Raw genomic sequence first — 20,177 nt, 5'->3', positions numbered from 1 at the left:
TTTTAGTTTCATGATTGGACTATATTTGTAGACAACGAACAACGAACAAATTATGGAATGCCTATATGACCAGCAATTCTCTGTAATTCCTAAATTTCTATACTAGTATTCAATCATTTTTTTTATTTATTGTAGCTTACATTAATTCAATAATCACAAAATTTTAATAAGAACTGTTCTTTACTTTATTTGTTTGTTGTAATGTCCCATTAAATTTCTATATTTAATTATATTTATTTCAACTTGTTATTGCTTCAGTTTACATTATTTCTCTTATCACAGAATGTTAAAAGACCATTACTTTGTTTTATATTTATGGAAGCATTTGCATTGTTTTTATTACATTTACAATGTTATTTAAAGACGCAGACCTAGAAGTCCTTGAAGAAGACCAAAAGTTAATTTAGTAAACGCGGACCTCGAAGAAGACACCCATTTACATGCCTGTTTGAAGTAATATCACATATAAATAGGAACGTTATTTAATCATAGTTATCGTTCATAGTTTCTTACAACACTTCTTCGAACGCAAGTCATCTCATGAATATTATTGCCGGCTCATGAATATTATTGAAGGCTGGCCTCATGAATATTAACGCCGGCTGCTATCGACGGCTAGATCCACACTAGTATGAATTCCTTGTATCCTGGATTAAAATATTTTTTCATTGACTTATCATATTTAAAGAAGAGATGTTTTAAAATTCAACACGATGTTTGCATTACATAAATGCACATGTGCTTGTTAGTCTTAAATACATGATTTTTTTATTATTTGATATTGGATTCGAACTAGCGGTCTGTAACTGCGAGTACTCTCAAATATGTACTTAGTAACTTTTTGTTGTATGAATGTACATGTATGACTATGTGGCTTGGACTTTGTTCAATGTTGAAGGCCGTATTGTGACCTGTTATAGTTGTTAATTTGTGACAAATCAAATAACACAGCCTGTTGAAAAAGTCGAACCACAAATGCCACTTCATCAGTTCAAACAACTGTATATATATTTTTTTCATTTTCTAATTCAATAGCACGTTCATTGCTTAAAAGTAGTTCCGTGACAATTTACAGACCTTGCAATATTTTATTGTGAATGTCTGTTAAAGGATCATTCACTTCAACATCAGAAGCATCAGCAAATCGATTTTCGACCTGCTATATGTAGGACGCGTCGCCTGCGTTCTCAACCATCTTCGGTATTTGTACTTATCTTTTTCTAAACGAAAATTCAGAGGTCTTCGGAAGTCGCTTTATTTACAGACATGCATTGTATTTACAAATTCAACTGTCGTGCTATTTCCTAGCAAATATTCCGAGACATGGAATTCCCAAATGACAAATACACAGACAGAGAAAAAACATCTTAATATATAATTATAATAGAACATTTCAGAAAAAATACCACTCCTCTCATATAATCAAAATACAGCATTATTACATAAGGTGAAATTAAAGTCAAAAATAATTAATTCTTTGTAAGTTATAATGACTTGGTTAACCTTTACACTTTATATGATACATAGATGTGAAAGGACATATCCCATTATTTATTCGTGTGCCAGTATGTTTTGTTAACTTTTATACTTGTCATTTGCAATACATTAGGTGGCACAAGTAAGCAGGAAGAACCTCTAAGCTTTTTACAGCATCTTGAATAGTGTAAGATTTTTGAGGTATCATGGGCTATTTTTCAGGGTATGCAAATATCACTCCTCTCTGTACCGTTTTGTCAATCTTTAGTTTGTCTTAAATTAGATTTGTTTCATCTTTTGACAATAGTGTAATACGTCTGTTTTGAGTTATTTGATTGTTTTCGTCATTTTCCTTTTCAATATTTTTAAAAGTGTGGTTCCAATTGGTTTAGAGGCAAAAAATGTAAGCATGAAATTCAAAACACTTTTATTATACAATGTTGAACTGAAGCAGAATGCGTGCGCAAGTAATCCTTTCTTGTCCTTCTCAACCACAAACACTTGTATCATAACATTTTTGAGCTATAAAAGAAAACACATGCAATATGATTAAAAATGTGTTACTCTCAATTGAAATGTAAATAGAAAAGTAGAATAAGACAATAATTTCTTGTGAACACCTGAAGAGAAAGGTGTCTTTGATTGGGTTTATACTATATATATAAAAAAAAGATGCGTGTTATGATTGCCAATCAGAAAACTCGCCACAAGAGACCAAAATGACACAGAAATTAACAACTAGAGGTCACCGTACGGCCTTCAACAATGAACAAAGGCTATACCGCATAGTCTGCTATAATAGGCTTCGGAATGGCAATGTAAAATTATTCAAACGATAAAACTAACGGCCTAATTTATGTACAAAAAAACGAAAAACAAATATGTAACACATAAACAAACGACAACCACTGAATTACAGGATCCTGACTTGGGACAGGCACATACATACAGAATGTGGCGGAGTTAGCGGGACCAAAACCCTTCCCCTAACCTTGGACAGTGGTGTAACAGTAGAACATAAGAACGAACTACAAAAATAAGCTGAAAAGGCTTAATTTATCATATGGATAAACATACAAGTAGACGTGGCTGGGTATTTGCACTTCCCAACAATAAAAAGACACTAAGTACAGATGTGAGAGTACTCGCAGTTACTGACAGCTAGTTCAAAGCCAATAACAACCGATAAAAAAATCATGCATGTACGACTCGATTTACGAATTAAATGATTTTAAAATCATATTCCCATGTTGATTAATTTTACGCAATAACACATGGCAAAAACAAGAAGACGATATCCATCATCCATCAAAACTTACAAAAACAAACGCGATCAATCAACCGAACAACTTTAAAAAATGCCATATTTCTGACTAGGTACAAGGATTTTCAGAAGACAATCATATACCTTTTTTAATTTTCTTCATTTAAGTTACTGAATAATCTTTTCTACCACAGTTCATTTTTAGTTTTTGACAGTTCATGTCAACCAAAATACAAAACAGTGTTAAGCACCAATGCATTTTCAATTCAAAATATACTTTAAAGCCTAAAGAAAAGACATTGTACACTAAACTCATTTTGCCATTGTTTGCTGTTTTCGAAATTGATTTATTTTCTGTCATTTAGAGGATGATTTCGTGTACTATCATAATAATGGTAACTTTTTGGATACTAGTCTTTCATGTTTGATTATGTGATTTGTCTATAAAGAGACTACATGGCGTTTTTTTTTTTTTTTATTTTATTTTGTTGACAAAGCTTTTAGTTTTTTTCATAGTGGTTGAAATTATAACACAATGTTGACTGCTGTACCCCAATCGATGATATTTTACGTATTTCGTCTGTTTGTTTCGCTCACACATTGTCGTCAATATCAAGGAATTTCATGCAAATGTCATATAAATGAATGGTTATTAAGCTAGTTATAAAAGCAGGCTTATCCCACCATTCTCTAAATAAGGAAATACATGTTACAAGGACGGAATATAACAGTCGTTTTCTATTTTTTTGAAGTTTATTTTTTGAAATTTTATAAGGAACAATCCGTTTAAAAAATCCTCCGATGATCGCTTTTAAAGTTATTGTTTATTACTTTATAATAAGTGTATGGTAATTAAAAAGTTTTCTCCGAGTGTGGGTGTTATAATGCTACCCCATTTATAAGTTCTCTTCCTGATTTATTCCATTTTTTATACCCCTATCTTTTTTGTTAATATTTCAAAACTCTTTGCCCTTTATAGCAACTTACTTTTAATAACTTCCTTGCATTCTTTTTTGTTGCAACTTAACGTATCACAACAGGCAGAGCATAGCACAAGATCTCCGTGGTCGGCTCTTCTACCTGTAGCTGGTGTAGTATGAGTAGATTTATAATTTTTCAAAAGTACATCACACACCTGAAAAGTCATAGAAAAATCTTGTTGAAACGGAGGATAAATAAAGGCAACAGTAGTACACGGTCGTCACTTGGCTTATCGAGAGATTGGTCGGTTAATCTATAGTGCGTATGCGGCTAAATGGGCGGTTGATCTGTTAAAATCGAGTTGGCTACAGTCTGTTAATGAGATATGTTTTATTGTATAAGTTTTTAAATAAATGTTTAGCATAAAAACTATGCATGTCTGGCAAAACCATTCAATGTACAGTAACTGTCCTGCGGGAGGTGTAATTTTTTTCTATCTTCGATAAACGATCTATAAAATGACTAAGCTTGTTACTCATCAACTTTATACACATTTTACACACACAAAATGTGCACAAAATGACAAGTTGGTTCAATTTACTTACATGCAATTTTAAACATCGAAAAAAGACAGGCATTATATTTGTTAACCATATTAATATTATTATGTGAAAAATCTACATGAAAGTCTGTATTTTGGTGACATAATTCAATTTATATTAAAAACCTGGTCCGTTAATGGGTCGGATGTAAAAAAAACTCGGTCTGTTAATTGTTCTTTTAAGAGTTATAAATGGCAATTGAAGTGTAATTTGATTGCTATATATAGGGAGTTATCAGAAAAAAATGTGTAGGCTCAAGACGAGTGGTTAATATATACGGAAACATCACATCAACAATGAAACACAAATTTAGACAATGGAAATTGAAAATTGATAAAAATAGGTTCATAAAGTGTTATATTAAAGTAAATTAATTTCATCCAAGAATGGTCGTATATATCATGTGGATTCGGTTTTATAGTCATAAATAATATCAAGATATTTACATTGGTAAACAGTTTAAACTAAACAGTATATAAATCAGAGATAAACTTCGTAATATAACTAAACATCAGTAAGCAAAATGTTTTTTTTTTTAATTTTAGCATGAAGAGAAAAAAGTGGTAGTTACTTAAGTCTTTGTTGTGATTAAACAGCGCGGATAATTCAAATTAAACATTTATAATTATTATACCATGTGTAACATATACAAAATTTAGTCTTCAATTTTAAACATTTTTTTTTATCAAATTGAGTGAAATATGTTTATACAGTGAAACCTGGGTAAACCGAACCCTGATAAAACCGAATTTCAGTTTAAACCGAACAATTTTCAAAGTCCCACAAAATTTCCCTATCAATTAACGTTAATTTAACCTGAAAAAACCGAACCCTGTCAACACCGAATTCCGAACGCTTTTTGAAGGCTCGTTAGAAAATTTGTATCTAAAAATTACCTGTCAAAATCGATCAATACCAATCAAAACAATAAAATATAATTAATTATTTGCATGATTTAATTAAACAAACACAGGATGGCAGAGTATTCCCGAAGGTATTTGAGGTTTAATGAACTTGTGAGTTGTTATTACAAACTAATTAGCATGTCTGTGTCCATGTATAAAGTTATTTTTTTGTAAAGAAACGTTAAACTGGTCAGCTACCCCCATCGCCGATAATGACAAGAAAGGAACTTTCCCTCAGATCAATTAAATGCACCTTACTCAAATAATTACGGCCACAAAATCGAAACTGCCATTCTGTAGCTAAACTGTTTAATCAAATAATAGTTTTAAAGCCTTTCACCGGATTAATAAGTCGTGCAACACAACAAGGTCAATGTATTTCGATTGCTGGATTCCCTTTAAAGGCCCTATATATTTGATTCGAATTCTCCCGAAGACTTCCGTTAGCTATTTAGCAACGATAAAGTGCGAGAATAAACTGAACCCCTGCTGTTGTTTCACTGTTATCGTTTGCCGAAGTATCAATCAGCGGGTGACCAGTTTAGTCCGAGAACTCGTGTGTACAATGACATTCCCGATTCAACTACGGAATCGTCATATGACAGTGACTGTGAATCTGAATTGGTCAGTGAATTAACGGATGAGAAAATAATTATAAAAAGCAAAATCGCTCCACGTCGGACATCTCCCAACGACGACCGTGATTGACGGAGTGGCGTTTGATTTATAAACAAAAATGTAGCAAAACGTCTATCTTTTATCTTTTTTTACATTTACATCTAAATCAACACAAAAATAAACTGTCGGCTGTTGTGTCACCTATTATTGCTGCCAAAATTATTTTGGTGTCGACTTCCGTCTACCTCTACAATCCGAACACCTGTGAAAACCGAACAAAACGCAAAGTCCCGTGGGTGTTCGGTTTGGACAGGTTTCACTGTAATTGCATACAAGTATAAACAAATCTTTCAACATCAGCCTTTCTCTTTATCAACTTGAAGGTTACTCGATTAAAAAACAATGGAAATACATTATTACTCGAAAAATTAAATTAATATTATGCATTTTTTGTGATTTCCAGGAAAATAAAACATTATTTTTGTTACACATTGAAGTTAATCAGCAGCTAACACAAATATAGATTAAAAAAAAACCTGACTCAAGGTAATTTATTGTTTAAAGCCATGTCTTAGAAAACCGTTCATATTCCTTACTTGGTACAGACATAGCCTTAGGCAGAATATGACAAAGTCAATGGTGACTAGATAGAAATACAATCCGTATCGGAAAACACATGGCATTTTACCAGCTGCATTGCTACACATGACAGATTCGTAGCTATTTCACACTTTAAACAGACACACAAAATAAGGCTGATTGATTAAGTAAATAATAAATTCATACATATTTAGCGGCCAATCCATGTCACGCTATATTGAAGTCACACACCCTTCGATAAAATGCAAAGAAGGTAAAAAATAAAAAAGTTGATACTAGAAGGATACTATTGCACAGTCTTGTCATTTTTTCTACACAAGTGCATCCCCTTCTTAACTTTTTCAATGGAAAATCTAAGGCAGCAAAATTATTGCCGTTGCTAAATAACTCTTAACTCACACAATTCAAATTGTCCAACACATTAACTATGATAGATAACATTTTCTTAGACACTTTTCTTTTTTTGACTTGGTTCTTATAATATGCCAAAAATCTGTATGTTTAACAGAGTTTAACATTAAATTGTGCGTTTTACTCTTAACAGACGTATAACCGCCTCGATAAACAAACAAACCGCACATTTAGACGAATACTCAATTTAGATTAACCGACCAATCTCTCGGTTACCCGAGTGACGGCCGTGTAGGATACCGATGTTCAAAAGTCATAAATCTATTGAGAGAAAACAAATCCGGCTTACAAACTAAAACCAGGGGAAACACATCAACTATGAGAGGAAAACAACGAAGCAATAAAACATGCATCATATGTAGAATCGAACTATTAGACAATAACTGCAATATTCTTGACTTGGTGCAGGACATTTTAAGATAAATATAACTTTTAAGATGTTACCTAACACCTTGACTAAAATAAATTTGGCTTGTTTAATTTTCATAATATCTTGATAAGACATTTACTTTGACCCTTTGACAAAATTATATAAAATTTCAAAAAACCTGTACCAATCATTCTCTCAGAAAATGTCCATTGGCTATATAGCAGCTTGACAAACACTATTTTTGATCATAGAGCAGCTTAATATTTTCTCAACGATACAACGTGATTAAAACGTTTAGCCTATTTTACAGAGTTATCTCCCTGTAGTGTTAGGTAGCACATTAAATGCAATAGTAATTAATAGAATATTCATTAAAAAAAATAATGTTAGCTTTATCATGATTATGTATATATGCGTATCAGTACGACAATGATGCGTATATAATTTGAAACAATAAAAAATTATCGACTATGTCACACTGTTGACAGCAGAATGTTGAAATGAACTTCAATCAGTTGCCAATGGAGAATTAAATTTTGAAATTAGTATCTTAATTGTAATTGGTTCTTATATAACGTGCTTCTTTTTGAATAAACCCATGCTCTAAATCCAATAAAATCTGTTTGCACGTGCGTATATTGACTACTGCAGAATAATGAATTTTATCAAATTGGCATGCATTTGATATATTTCATTTAATTTAAACACTTCCAAACTCTTAAATGATGCACATGTTGTTTCTAATTCATTTATTATGACTGTAATGTGTTGCATTTCGAAATTGACATATTTGACCTAAATACGACAACCGTTCATGCTGGCTGTTCAAAACTCCCCCCTTTAGGCCTCACTATCGCTCGGGAAAAGATAATCACGATTATTGCCTATCCATGTTAAAACTACAAGTATAGCTTGCATCACTTATTTCTTAAATATCAAATTTCTTATCTCAAATCTAATTAGTTTGAGTATTTGATTAGAAATTCAATATTACAAATGTTAATTCTAACATTTATTAAATCTTATGAAAAATACTCGAGGAGGAAACCCTTTGAATAGTTATCAAAGGTACCAGGATTGTAATTTAGTACGCCAGACGCGCGTTTCGTCTACATAAGACTCATCAGTGACGTTCATATCAAAATATTTATAAAGCCAAACAAGAACAAAGTTGAAGAGCATTGAGGATCCAAAATTCCAAAAAGTTGTGCCAAATACGACTAAGGTTGTCTATGCCTGAGATAAGAAATCCTTAGTTTTTGAAAAATTCAAAGTTTTATAACAGGAAATTTATAAAAATGACCACATTATTGATACTCATGTCAACACTTAAACGCTTAAGTGTTGACTACTCGGCTGGTGATACCCTCGGGGACGAAACGGACACAAGCAGTGGCATCGACCCAGTGGTGTAAATAGTTACCAACGGTACCAGGATTATAATTTAGTACGCCAGGCGCGCGTTTCATCTACATAAGACTCATCAGTGACGCTCATATCAAAATATTTATAAAGCCAAAAAAGTACAAAGTTGAAGAGCATTGAGGATTCAAAATTCCAAAAAAAAGGTGCCAAATACGGCTAAGGTTATCTATGCCTGGGATAAGAAAATCCTTAGTTTTTCGAAAAATTCAAAATTTTGTAACAGGAAATTTATAAAAATGACCACATTATAGATACATGTATTCATGTCAACACTTAAACGCTTAAGTGTTGACTACTGGGCTGGTGATACCCTCGGGGACGAAACGTCCACCAGCAGTGGCATCGACCCAGTGGTGATAACAGTTATCAAAGGTACATGGATTATAATTTAGTACGCCAGACACGCGTTTCGTCTACATAAGACTCACCAGTGACGCTCATATCGAAATATTTATAAAGCCAAACAAGTACAAAGTACCTTTGAAACGAGACATAAAATGGTACGACATCTACATTATGTAATGACTTGAAAAAATAAATAAAAATGCATATATGATTTGAAGGGCCTGAAATATGTGAATGAAAAAAAACGACAATAACCAGTCACCACCTGTATACAAGCACCCCTCTCTCAAATATATATTATCTTTTTTTTTCAAAAAAAAGTTCAAGGATGGCGCTTATAGATGCGATTTGTTGTGTCAACGGATTTTTCATTATGATATAATTTTAGTTTGCTTCAACATATCTGTCTTGTATCAATATCACTCCAACAATCCATAGAGTTATATTAGTGATACCTGATTTGTGCAATATCGTCAGTTTTAGACGATCCAATACTTTCAATTTGCTAGATGACGTTTTCTTCTGAAAATCAAAATCCTCATTTCTCTATATAGAAGAGGGACGAAAGATACCAAAGGGACAGTCAAACTCATAAATCTAAAACAAACTGACAACGCCATGGCTAAAAATGAAAAAGACAAACAGAAAAACCATAGTACACATGACACAACATAAAAAACTAAAGAATAGCTATAGGAAGATGTCATCCAAATAACAATTTAAAAAAAGTAAACCATTAGAGGTCAATGTACGGCCTTCAACACGGAGCCTTGGCTCACACCGAACAACAAGCTCTAAAGGGCCCCAAAATTACTAGTGTAAAACCATTCAAACGGGAAAACCAACGGTCTAATCTATATAAAATTAAAAAAACAGAAACACGTATAAATTACATAAACAAACTACATCTACTGTACATCAGATTCCTGACTAAGGACAGGTGCAAACATTTGCAGCGGGATTAAACGTTTCAATGGATCCAAACCTTCTCCCTTTTTCTGAAAAAATAGCATAACATCACAACAAAGAAAAACACACGATAAGATATCAATTGGCAGGCTTAACTCAATCAAAAAACGTACATTTATACACCATGAACGAATAAATTTGATCTGCGATATCTGAATGCAAATGCACAGTTAATAAAATATTAGGGACAAACATTCAAGGCCAAAAAGCAAACAAACAAGTCCAAACAATGCCATGTCAAGACACCACTGCGAAATATTTAACCCTTCGAAAATATTCACTTTAGAAAAAAAAACGGTTTTAAAAAAATACAGGTAAATCTGAAGTTTATACAAATGTAGTAAGAAGAAGTTAAACTTTGAAAATATTCCAAATAATCAAAGCTGGTATATAGAGAAGATCCATATAAATTTAAAATAACAAAAAAGCATTATAATCAGTATCAACAGGTCGAATTCAGAAGAAAATATGATTTGAGAGTAATCGCAGTTACTGACAGCTAGTTAAAAGCCAAAAACAATTAATAATAAAAAAATCATGCATCAGAGACTAAAATCAACTAAAACACATCCCAGGGATTTAGTATTTTAACGTCATGAACAGTCAGAGAAGACATGACTTGTGTAGTGCCAGAAATAAATGTATCGACAGTATCTATAGAGATAAAAATTAACGTGTCTGTGTCTCTATACATTCCGCCTCAAATCATACATGCATTTATCAATTTCTTAAAACATTTAGTATGATGAATAGCAGAAACTTTATTGCCTCATTAGAGCGGATAATACGTATTTTCTAAGGTTTCAAAAAAAATTCCAGCTTGTAGTTAGCCTAAAAACAGTAACTTACGGTTTTTTGCTCACATCCAAGTTCATGCTTTATGACACCACCAGTAAAGACAGTATTGACTTTGCAAACCTACAAAAATACATTTATCGGGAATTTAAATTCAAACATAAGATTGAAAATATTGTACATATGCTTATGCTTATATGATGTATGCCCTTAATAATTCCATGTTGGAGGTTGAATATTAGGTAAGTCCTTAGAACCTTTTTTTTTAAATTTTGCTCAATAGGTCTTCCATATTTGGTGTATGGAATGTTTGCGGTGAACATTACCAACCGGCAGGTGTCATCTGACCTTGACCTCATTTTCATGGTTCAGTGGTCAAAGATATTTTTTGTGTTTTGGTCATTTTCTCATGTTCTATAACCATCCACTCAATCATATTTGGTATATGGAATGTTTGTAAGGTGTACATGTCTGTCTGGCAATAATCATCTGACCTGGACCTCATTTTAATGGTTCATTGGACAAAGCATTTTTTTTTTGTGTTTTGGTAATTTTCTCAAATACTATAAGCATCCAATGTGTGTCAAGTGTACATGTCTGTCTCGCGATAAACATCTGACCTTGACCTCATTTTCATGCTTCATTGGTCAATTAAAATATAAATGTCTCAGATAGATTTTTATTTCAGATACTTTAGGGATAGAACTATATTTGGTATAGGGAATACGTGCAAGATGATGTGAATGTCTGTGTAGCAGGTGTCAGTTGACATTGACCTTATTTTCATGGTTCATTGGTCAAGGTTATTTTTTAAGACGTTAATTTCGTAGATGCTTTTAGCAATAGGTTATCTAGATTTGTTGTATTGAATGATTATAGGACCTTGTGGGATTATCTCACCTTGATCTCATGTACATTGGTCATTTAAATGTTATATTTTTAGTTAAATGTCATGCTTGTGGTATAAACTTTTTTGTTATACTTCAATATAAATTATATTATGAACACTAGACCAGGCGAGACATTCAGTGTGTCCACTCTTGGTATAAAGAATTCAATGGAATAAAACTATCAAAATCGGACTTAAAATAAAAAAAAGTTATTTCTTGCAGGTTTGACCCCAAAAGTTTACAATTTTTGCAGGATTTAAGTTTGAAAAAAGTGTTATCTGAGCTGGCCAGAATTTTTGCCTTCTTAATAATTATAAAGCATATTTTTTTCATTCACACTCAGCCTATTAGTATTACCATGATATTTCAGATGTATTGAAAAGTATGTTTCCTCTATGTATTTTAAAAGTAATGGGTATTTTTAATGACAACACGTGCAAACACACACAATGATATATACCTATCAGTGTGTTCAACCGTTTTTTAGTGTACCCCAAAACTAACTGTCCTTTCTTGGATTTAGATATTTCGGTTTTAAACGGGAAACTCCACACTCAAATTTACGACAAAAGAGACGATTTTTCGTTCCCTATTGTTAATTTTCCATTTTTAGATGGTGATGTTCCTTTGGCACCATCTTACGGTGTTTATATTTCACAGCTCGTTCGCTATTCCCGTGTCTGTTGTGACGTTTTTGATTTTAACGAATGCAATCTATGTATTACTGGTAAATTATTAAACCAGGGATATCGTTACCATAACCTACTTAAACCTTTACTAAATTTTTCCATAGATATAAAGATTTGGTTTTGAAGTTTGGTTGTACCTGTAGAAAGCTCAATTCAAACGGGATAGCACATCCTCATTTTCACGGAAATGTTGTTAACCGTGCCCGGAAATTTAGAAATGATCCATGTATACTTGTCGCTCCTTTAAATAAACTTATTCTAAAAGGTTACCTATTCAACACTGTAATAAGATCTTTGAATATTGTTTTTATTGGTATAAATATTGATTTTGTTATCACTAAATATTACTAGTATTTTATATACATATACATATTCATGGATCTACAATCTGTCGATACCTGTAACTTGGCAATGCACAAGGTCATGTTTTTCTCTGGCTGTTTATGACGTCTTTACACTAAATCCATTGGATGTTGGATGTGTACGGATTGATAGTTTAGTCTTAGATGCATGATTTTTTATTAGTTGTTAGTGACTTTTAACTAGCTGTCGGGTAACTGAGAGTCCTTTCAGATCTGATTTTTTGTGTCGGGATGTATAAGTACCCGGCCATGTCAACTTGTATGTTTGTCCATCTGATGAGTTAAGCCTTTTTCAACTGATTTTTATAGTTCGTTCTTATGTTGTACTGTTATACCACTGTCCCAGGTTAGGGGAGGGTTGGGATCTCTCTAACATGTTTATGTATGTGCCTGTTCCAAGTCAGAAGCCTGTGATTCAGTGGTTGTCGTTTGTTTATGTGTTACATTTTGTTTTTTGTTCATTTATTTTTAATATAAATAAGGCCGTTAGTTTTCTCGTTTGAATTGTTTTACATTGTCTTATCGGGCCTTTTATAGCTGACTATGCGGTATGGGCTTTGCTCATTGTTGAAGGCCGTATGGTGGCCTATAGTTGTTAATGTATGTGTCATTTTGGTCTCTTGTGGACAGTTGTCTCATTTGCAATTGTACCACATCTTCTTTTTTATATATTCAATTTACCCTAGACATTAAAAATTTCACCAAAGAGTTCGGCAGATGATGCATAGACTCTACCTTTTTTAATGCTGTTAATATACATGTAACAAAGAATAAACGAGAGGGAAACTTTGGTGGTACCAAGGCTTACCAACTTAAATTGGCTGAAATTGAAAAATTATTATTGTAACTTAGTTGTTGTTTGATTTTAAGGGGTACACTTACAATTACAACTTATTTGAAGATAAACTGTATAGTATAAACGATTTAAAGTGTTTCTTCAAAAAAGGACATATGATTGTGTACGTTACCTCAGTTGGTTGGCACTGTTGGTCCACAGGACAATCTTTTGGATCACCTACTTGGTCACACACTCCACAGGTTGATCCTGCCGGTTTAGGATCTATAAATATGGTAAAGTAATGCTAGATGTTTTAAAGTGGAAATTTATTCATGGTATACAAATGATATCGTTTGTTTCATCTTCTTTGTTTTCCTTTTAAAATTAAGTTAAAACGTAATTCTATCATGTGACTTAAGCTGCAGCGCCAAATTACTTTTCGAATGTCTGCATATTTGGAAGTTACATACAGATAAATCTCTGAGACGCACTGTTTCTTTTCATACCTGTTTCGTTTTCAATTAATTTAGAATTTACATGAATTAAAACTTTTTTTTTAACATGGCGTTGCCAGTTGATGTTCGAATAGTGAGTTTGAATATCCCGCTGACACCATCTTAACTTTATGTACATGATGCAATATCTTTCAAAATACGTGTTATTATACTTTCTTGTATGAATATAGTTTTTTTTTAATTTAACACTTTGAAATTAATTTTATTAATCATTAATTACTGTTTCTTTTTATCACTTGAAATGATTTTATCAATACCAAGAACCACTGAGAAAAATGAGCTAGGGTTGAACGCATACAGACATGTGTTCCACCCAAGACCCTGTATGTGTCTGTCGGAAGACAGGAGTCTGTACATAAGATATTGTCGTTTGGTTGCCTCCTTAATTTGATGTTATTGGTAAATAATAAATTAAGTTGTTTGGGTTCTCGTTGAATCATTTCGTATGTTTGTATGCCGGGGAAATATTTTGTCCCATAACACCCGTTAGTCTTTTTAAATAAGACTTTTCAATTGCTTAAAAAAGGTCATTTGCAAAAATTTAAGCAGATTCTTAATTTTCTGTTTATTGATTTGAGACCCAAATAATACCAATGTAAATACAAGGTAAAAGTCTGAGTCAGCCTTTTCCCGCCATATTTAAAAAAATAAATGTTTTGAAAAGGAGCTCCGTGGCCATTCAATATTTGTATTTATTTTATGTTTAACTAATGCTCTTAAAACTTAAAGTATCAATTTTAAATTCTTGATTTTTCGAATTTCACCTAAGTACATCCTTAAATTCTATTTTCTTAATTTTATATTTAACTTGTCGAGAATTCAACGATACATCGAACGGTTTTTTCTTGTGTCTTTTTTAAAATATATTTACCCTGTTCGCATAGGTAACCGTTGCATGGGATTTGCGTTGAGTTTCTAACCGGTTTATTACAGCACTGTGCACAAGCCACTGTAGCTCTTTTTCTCCCAGCTGCACTAAGCATTAAATTGCAAACCTGTTCAAAAAAACTTTCTATTATCAATTTCATAGGATATTTGTTTTGTGATGGAAACATATTAATAGTTTCTTCATAGCTGAAATTTAAGTAAAATTGAGAAAGGAAATGGGGAATGTGTCAAAGAGACAACAACCCGGCCATAGAACAGACAACAGCAGAAGGTCACCAACAGGTCTTCAATGCAGCGAGAAATTCCCGCACCCGGAGGCGTCCTTCAGCTGACTCCTCAAAAAATATATATACTAGTTCAGTGATAATGAACGCCATACTAAACTCCAAATTGTACACACGAAACTAAATTAAAAATAACACTACACTAGATGATTTATATATATTTTCCAAAGAAACACTTATTTAAAGGTAAACCAATTTCGACTTTATACGTGCCAACTGATTACGTTTAATACAAGCAAACAAAAACATATTGTCGGGTAAAATGCAATATATGTCAGAGCATGGTATAATTATTGGCATTTTCATCATCCTATTTTAAATCAGCTAGCTGCGTATATTTATCTAAGGTACCATATTATAATATATTATAATAATAGTACGCCAGACGCGCGTTTCGTCTACTTTAGACTCATCAGTCACGCTCATATCAAAATAGTTATCAAGCCAAACAAGTACAAAACTAAACAGCGTTTAGGATCCAAACTTCAAAAAAGTTGTGCGAAATATACCGGAAGTACGAGACATGTGTTTGGAGTGTCTCTTCATTACTGCACTGGCATCCGTCGAATTCGCCGTTTCAGAATATAATGCATTGTGGGTAATATACCGAAAATCGTACACCAAAACGTTGTGATTGTTTTAAAACGTGATAAACAATAGAAATTCAACCAATGACTTAACGTTATTTTTGATTTTGGTGTACAAACAATGAGATTACCCGTAGTCCTTTAGATTCTGAAAAGGCAAATTTTCTGAATGGTAATGAATTTACTGCAATGGATAATTCTGACAATTGACAGAACACATAACCTAGTATCATATTGACTAGACTTGTCGGAGGTAAGTAAGCTCCAAATGACAATGTAAGACCAACATTCACAATTACTGTTGTCTAGCTCTGTTAATTTGTAAAATAAGTTTTTAAACTAAAAAACATTCATGGTTTTATCAGTTATGAAATAAACTTTTAGAAATTCATACATTAATACAAGACAATATGTGCTTTACAATGACGACGAAATCCTAACGGTTTCAAGTCATTTCGAGAGTTAAACTGTTTGAATACAAAAAAGATATAACTTACCTGTGTGGATCTGCAACCCGCTGAAAAAACAGTCGATAGATCAGGTAGAATAACCTTGTCAAGGAAACATTGCTGAAAAAATGCACGATTTAAGTATGATTACTGCCTCAACTAATTACTACATTATGTATATAGAATTTAAAGAACTTTGTCTCCAATGCTACTATATATTTTACATATTTTAAATTACTATACTAGACTTCTTGCATAATGCAGTGCGAAACAAGCCAAATTTATAAATGTTTCAAATTTTGTTATGTTTAGGTATTTTATAGCTAACTTTGTGGTAAGGGTTTAACTCATTTTTTAAGGCTGTGTGAAAACAGCGACAATTTGGTCAGGTCCGTTTCAAGCTTAAAATTATTTCTACCGTAAACACAAAAACAACTTTCAGAGATCAAACACAGTACTGCTTTTGTCGTGTTTATTAAAAAAGCAAGTTGATTTGAAAAATGGCAATTAGTATTTCATTTTTAGTAAGTAAACAAAATAAAATTATTCAGATTTGTTTTTCTGTTAAAGTACATTGCTGTATATCTAAGCAGTGTTCAAATATAAAAATAAAAATAGATAAATAAAAATAAAACCATCATTCAAAAAAGTATCATCAACCTCATACCAGACAACAATGCCATTGAACCGAAGAACCAACACAACTTGAATATAAAATCGTAATTACAGGTTGTTGGTTTTTTTAAATCATATTTTATCAAATACATTTAAAAAAAAAAGAAGCTAATTAAAAAGCTAAAACTAATGAATTACCTCGTCGTTGTCTGTGCATAAAGCTTTTGTTGTTAGACAATCTGTGATGTTTACCACGCTATCACAAAACAAACACGATAATCCTGAGAAAGATAAAATAATCAGATTTTCTTATAAAACGTTGCATACTTTAGACAGATCTTCAAGTTTACAAGTTGTGTAACACGTCTTGATTTTCTCGACATCTAAATGTCTAAAGAAAACTGGGTTTTTTTCAGAGTATGTAAGTAATTGTTTTATCTGGCAGTTAATCATTAACGATTGTATATCCTCTTTGTAACTTTGGATGATGTATTTTCATTTAGTTTTAAAATTTCGAATCCTTGGTTTTGAACCGTCTTGTAACCATATTTAAAGGAATTCATGATAGAAAATGTAGACTCCGGAATATCATACCAACAGCGCGATAGTATTATATATAAAAGGACACTAGCGAGTAGCAATACAGAAGGGTACGCAATTGAAAGATCTAAATAATATATTTTCGCAAAAACTTTTGTAGTCTCCTTCTTCTAGATTCCTTGATGTAAGGGGTGTTACAAGTATTTGTATCTGGTTTATCTTGTATTTTATGTTCTATGTAATAAATTTCATAAAAATTGTCACCAAACTTTAAATTATTTGATTGAATGACATCATATATATCGAGGAATGAGTTAGTTCCAGGTTATTTTTATTTTCTTGAAACTACGTTGATACGAAGAGAATGAATGTTCATTTTAAAAAGGCAAAACAAATATGTAAACAATTCTAGTATCTTTAAAATGTCTGTTCGAAAGAATTGTTTTGCATTTGATGGCTTTCTTGATAAGCAGGATTTGTCAATTGTTAAAACGAACTATTTATATCTGCATTTATTTAGCAATTCTCTTTTGAAATATGCATCTGTAAGGTGCGCGACAGTTATAATAACTTTACAGGTAACTCACCATTAACACTTGTAAGATAGAATAAACCAATAATGGCTACTAACACTGTAATGTAGAATAGTGAATGTTATACTACTGCATACGAATATCATCATGAATGACATAAAGTGAATATACGTAGATGTTGGAAGAGTGCCAATTAGACAACTATCCATCCAAATCAAAATATCTTAAAGTTAACTATTATTGGTTAAAGGCACATATAAGAACTAACATATATTTCGGCACATTTCAACACTAACTTATTTTTCGGCACATTTAAGAACTAAGATATATTTCAGCACATTAACGAACTAACATATATTTCGGCACATTAACGAACTAACATATATTTCGGCACATTAAAGAACTAACACATTTTTCATTATTGAGATCATCACATGACCAGTTAAAAAAAAATTTAATAATGTTTGATTAATAAGAAATCATGTTTTGTATATATTGATAATTGGTTTATATTATTAAGGAGATAACTGAAATGTACTTGAAGCTCCGACGGCATCAATTGGTTATTGGATGGTTGCAAATTAAGTTTACTGGCGATGCATCACTAAGTGATGCCGTCGGAGCTTAACAAACAGTATTGCTATCTCCATTATAATGAAACTGATGGAAAACAAAGTTATATTAATATAATTTAAAATATGTCACACGTCGTTTACGCTTGCTAGTACGTTTTGTGATTTGATGCATGAACATTTTTGACTTAATTTAATCCAATCAAAATGAACGTTTCAAACGATGTCAAATTAGAAAAAAATGGTTTTAAGCCTTTCGATGCTAGTTCTAAACATATTTCTTGTATCAAATTTTGTATAATTTTGTATAGTTTATAATTAATTCATTTAACAACAATAATTCAACATGATTAATTATAATCATAATGCAACCTATGAAGGAACTTGTTCCTCGATAATTGTGACAAAACCATATGATTTAGAGTATTCTTGGTAGTAGAACGATATATTTTAACACATATTGTCGCGGATATAAATGATGTCAGAACCGTAACACTGAAAACTAAGCTGATGATACCTTCTAGATTTAGCCTAGCACTGTTATATAATGTATGCATATAAAGCTAGTTATTTGTGATATTTTCATCAACCTCTACAAAATTTATTATTTGTTAATTCACAGATTTGAATAGATATAAGTGTGTTACTTTCATCATGAGTAGCAACATCATCAAATATGTCATCTTGGTTTTGCATTTTATCGAAAAGAATGATGACGTGTTAAATCTACAACACTTACCAGTAATTATTGCGTGTTTTCCGGCCATTCTAACTGTGAACAAAAAGTTAAACATAACACTCTATTTGAAATGTCCCTATATTCTAATAAAAAAAAAACAATAGTTCAATCGGGTTCATTGACGGAAAAGAGATCAAGTTACATTATGTCCATTTCTTTTTTATTTCAATTTTTAGTTGGTATCTTTAACATTTATAAATTATAGTGAATCATCTCAACGAGATCAATTTTCAACTTCTAACCTCATTTGACTTTTTTTCAATTTTGAAAATCGTGCGTCACTGATGCGTCTTTTGTAGACAAAATGCGCAAATGGCGTCCAAAATATTCATCATTGTCAATATATTTAGTCAAACTTACTTTTCATGCTTTTTGGCTAATTAAGTAACAAAAGATGATTTTGATTTCAGCTACAAATGCAGAGAATGAATTAAAATTCATTTCATATATCACTAAATGTTGCAATTCGTTAATGGTATCAGCTGAATTGCATCTGTACATCAGTATTTACCTGTATTCTGTCAGAGAATTTATAAAATTTTAAAAATACTTTTTTATATGTATTTAAATAAATTATATAGTTAAAATCAAAAGAAAACAAATTCTTACGTGAATAAGTGTTTCTAACCTTAAGGTTGGATCGTGAATTCTAAACTACTTATCATGCTTTGTCTTATATTAGCCTTATCTCACGCCAATTGCGTCATTTATCGTTTTGAATGCACTACTAAAGAAAAACGTTCGTACATGTATATGAGTTAAGTATAAGATAGATATTTCAATGTTTTTGTTGTTCTTTCAATAAGAAATTGATAGGCTAAATGATTGATTATTTTGTTGATGTTTTAAGCCGCTTCCTGCACTCCTGATCATATATCGGTGGCAGGTTTTTCATTGATGGAGGACTAATGGTCAATCGAACATCATAAGGAAAAGATCCTGTAAAGGAGTGACGAGAGACACCAAAGTCGAACTCGTAGATCAAAAATAAACTGACAACGCCATGGCTAAAAATGAAAAGAAGACAAATGTAAC

The 20,177-nt window shown here is 31.9% G+C and overlaps 1 protein-coding gene across 2 annotated transcripts; it reads right to left on the bottom strand.

Annotated features, from left to right (window-relative positions):
* Nucleotides 1-1,891: 1,891 nt before the first annotated feature.
* Nucleotides 1,892-19,833, bottom strand: LOC143045181 (uncharacterized). 2 transcript variants are annotated; one of them, XM_076217523.1, is made up of 10 exons: nucleotides 19,771-19,833; nucleotides 19,143-19,175; nucleotides 17,886-17,930; nucleotides 16,957-17,039; nucleotides 16,192-16,263; nucleotides 14,807-14,930; nucleotides 13,611-13,702; nucleotides 10,756-10,824; nucleotides 3,728-3,875; nucleotides 1,892-1,998 (listed from the first exon to the last, which is right to left on the bottom strand). In XM_076217523.1, exons 2-10 carry the CDS (start codon nucleotides 19,168-19,170, stop codon nucleotides 1,964-1,966), a joined length of 696 nt encoding a protein of 231 aa, XP_076073638.1. In that variant the 5' UTR covers nucleotides 19,171-19,175; nucleotides 19,771-19,833; the 3' UTR covers nucleotides 1,892-1,963. The 2 variants fall into 2 exon arrangements, with proteins under 2 accessions (XP_076073638.1, XP_076073636.1); XM_076217521.1 differs by having other exon boundaries at nucleotides 19,752-19,827.
* Between the last annotated feature and the right edge of the window lie 344 nt (nucleotides 19,834-20,177).

This window comes from Mytilus galloprovincialis, chromosome 9 (assembly GCF_965363235.1).
Source record: "Mytilus galloprovincialis chromosome 9, xbMytGall1.hap1.1, whole genome shotgun sequence".
Taxonomy (NCBI): Eukaryota; Metazoa; Mollusca; class Bivalvia; order Mytilida; family Mytilidae; genus Mytilus; species Mytilus galloprovincialis.
Note: the sequence above shows the minus strand (reverse complement) of the source record. Positions and strands in the feature narration are given on the sequence as shown.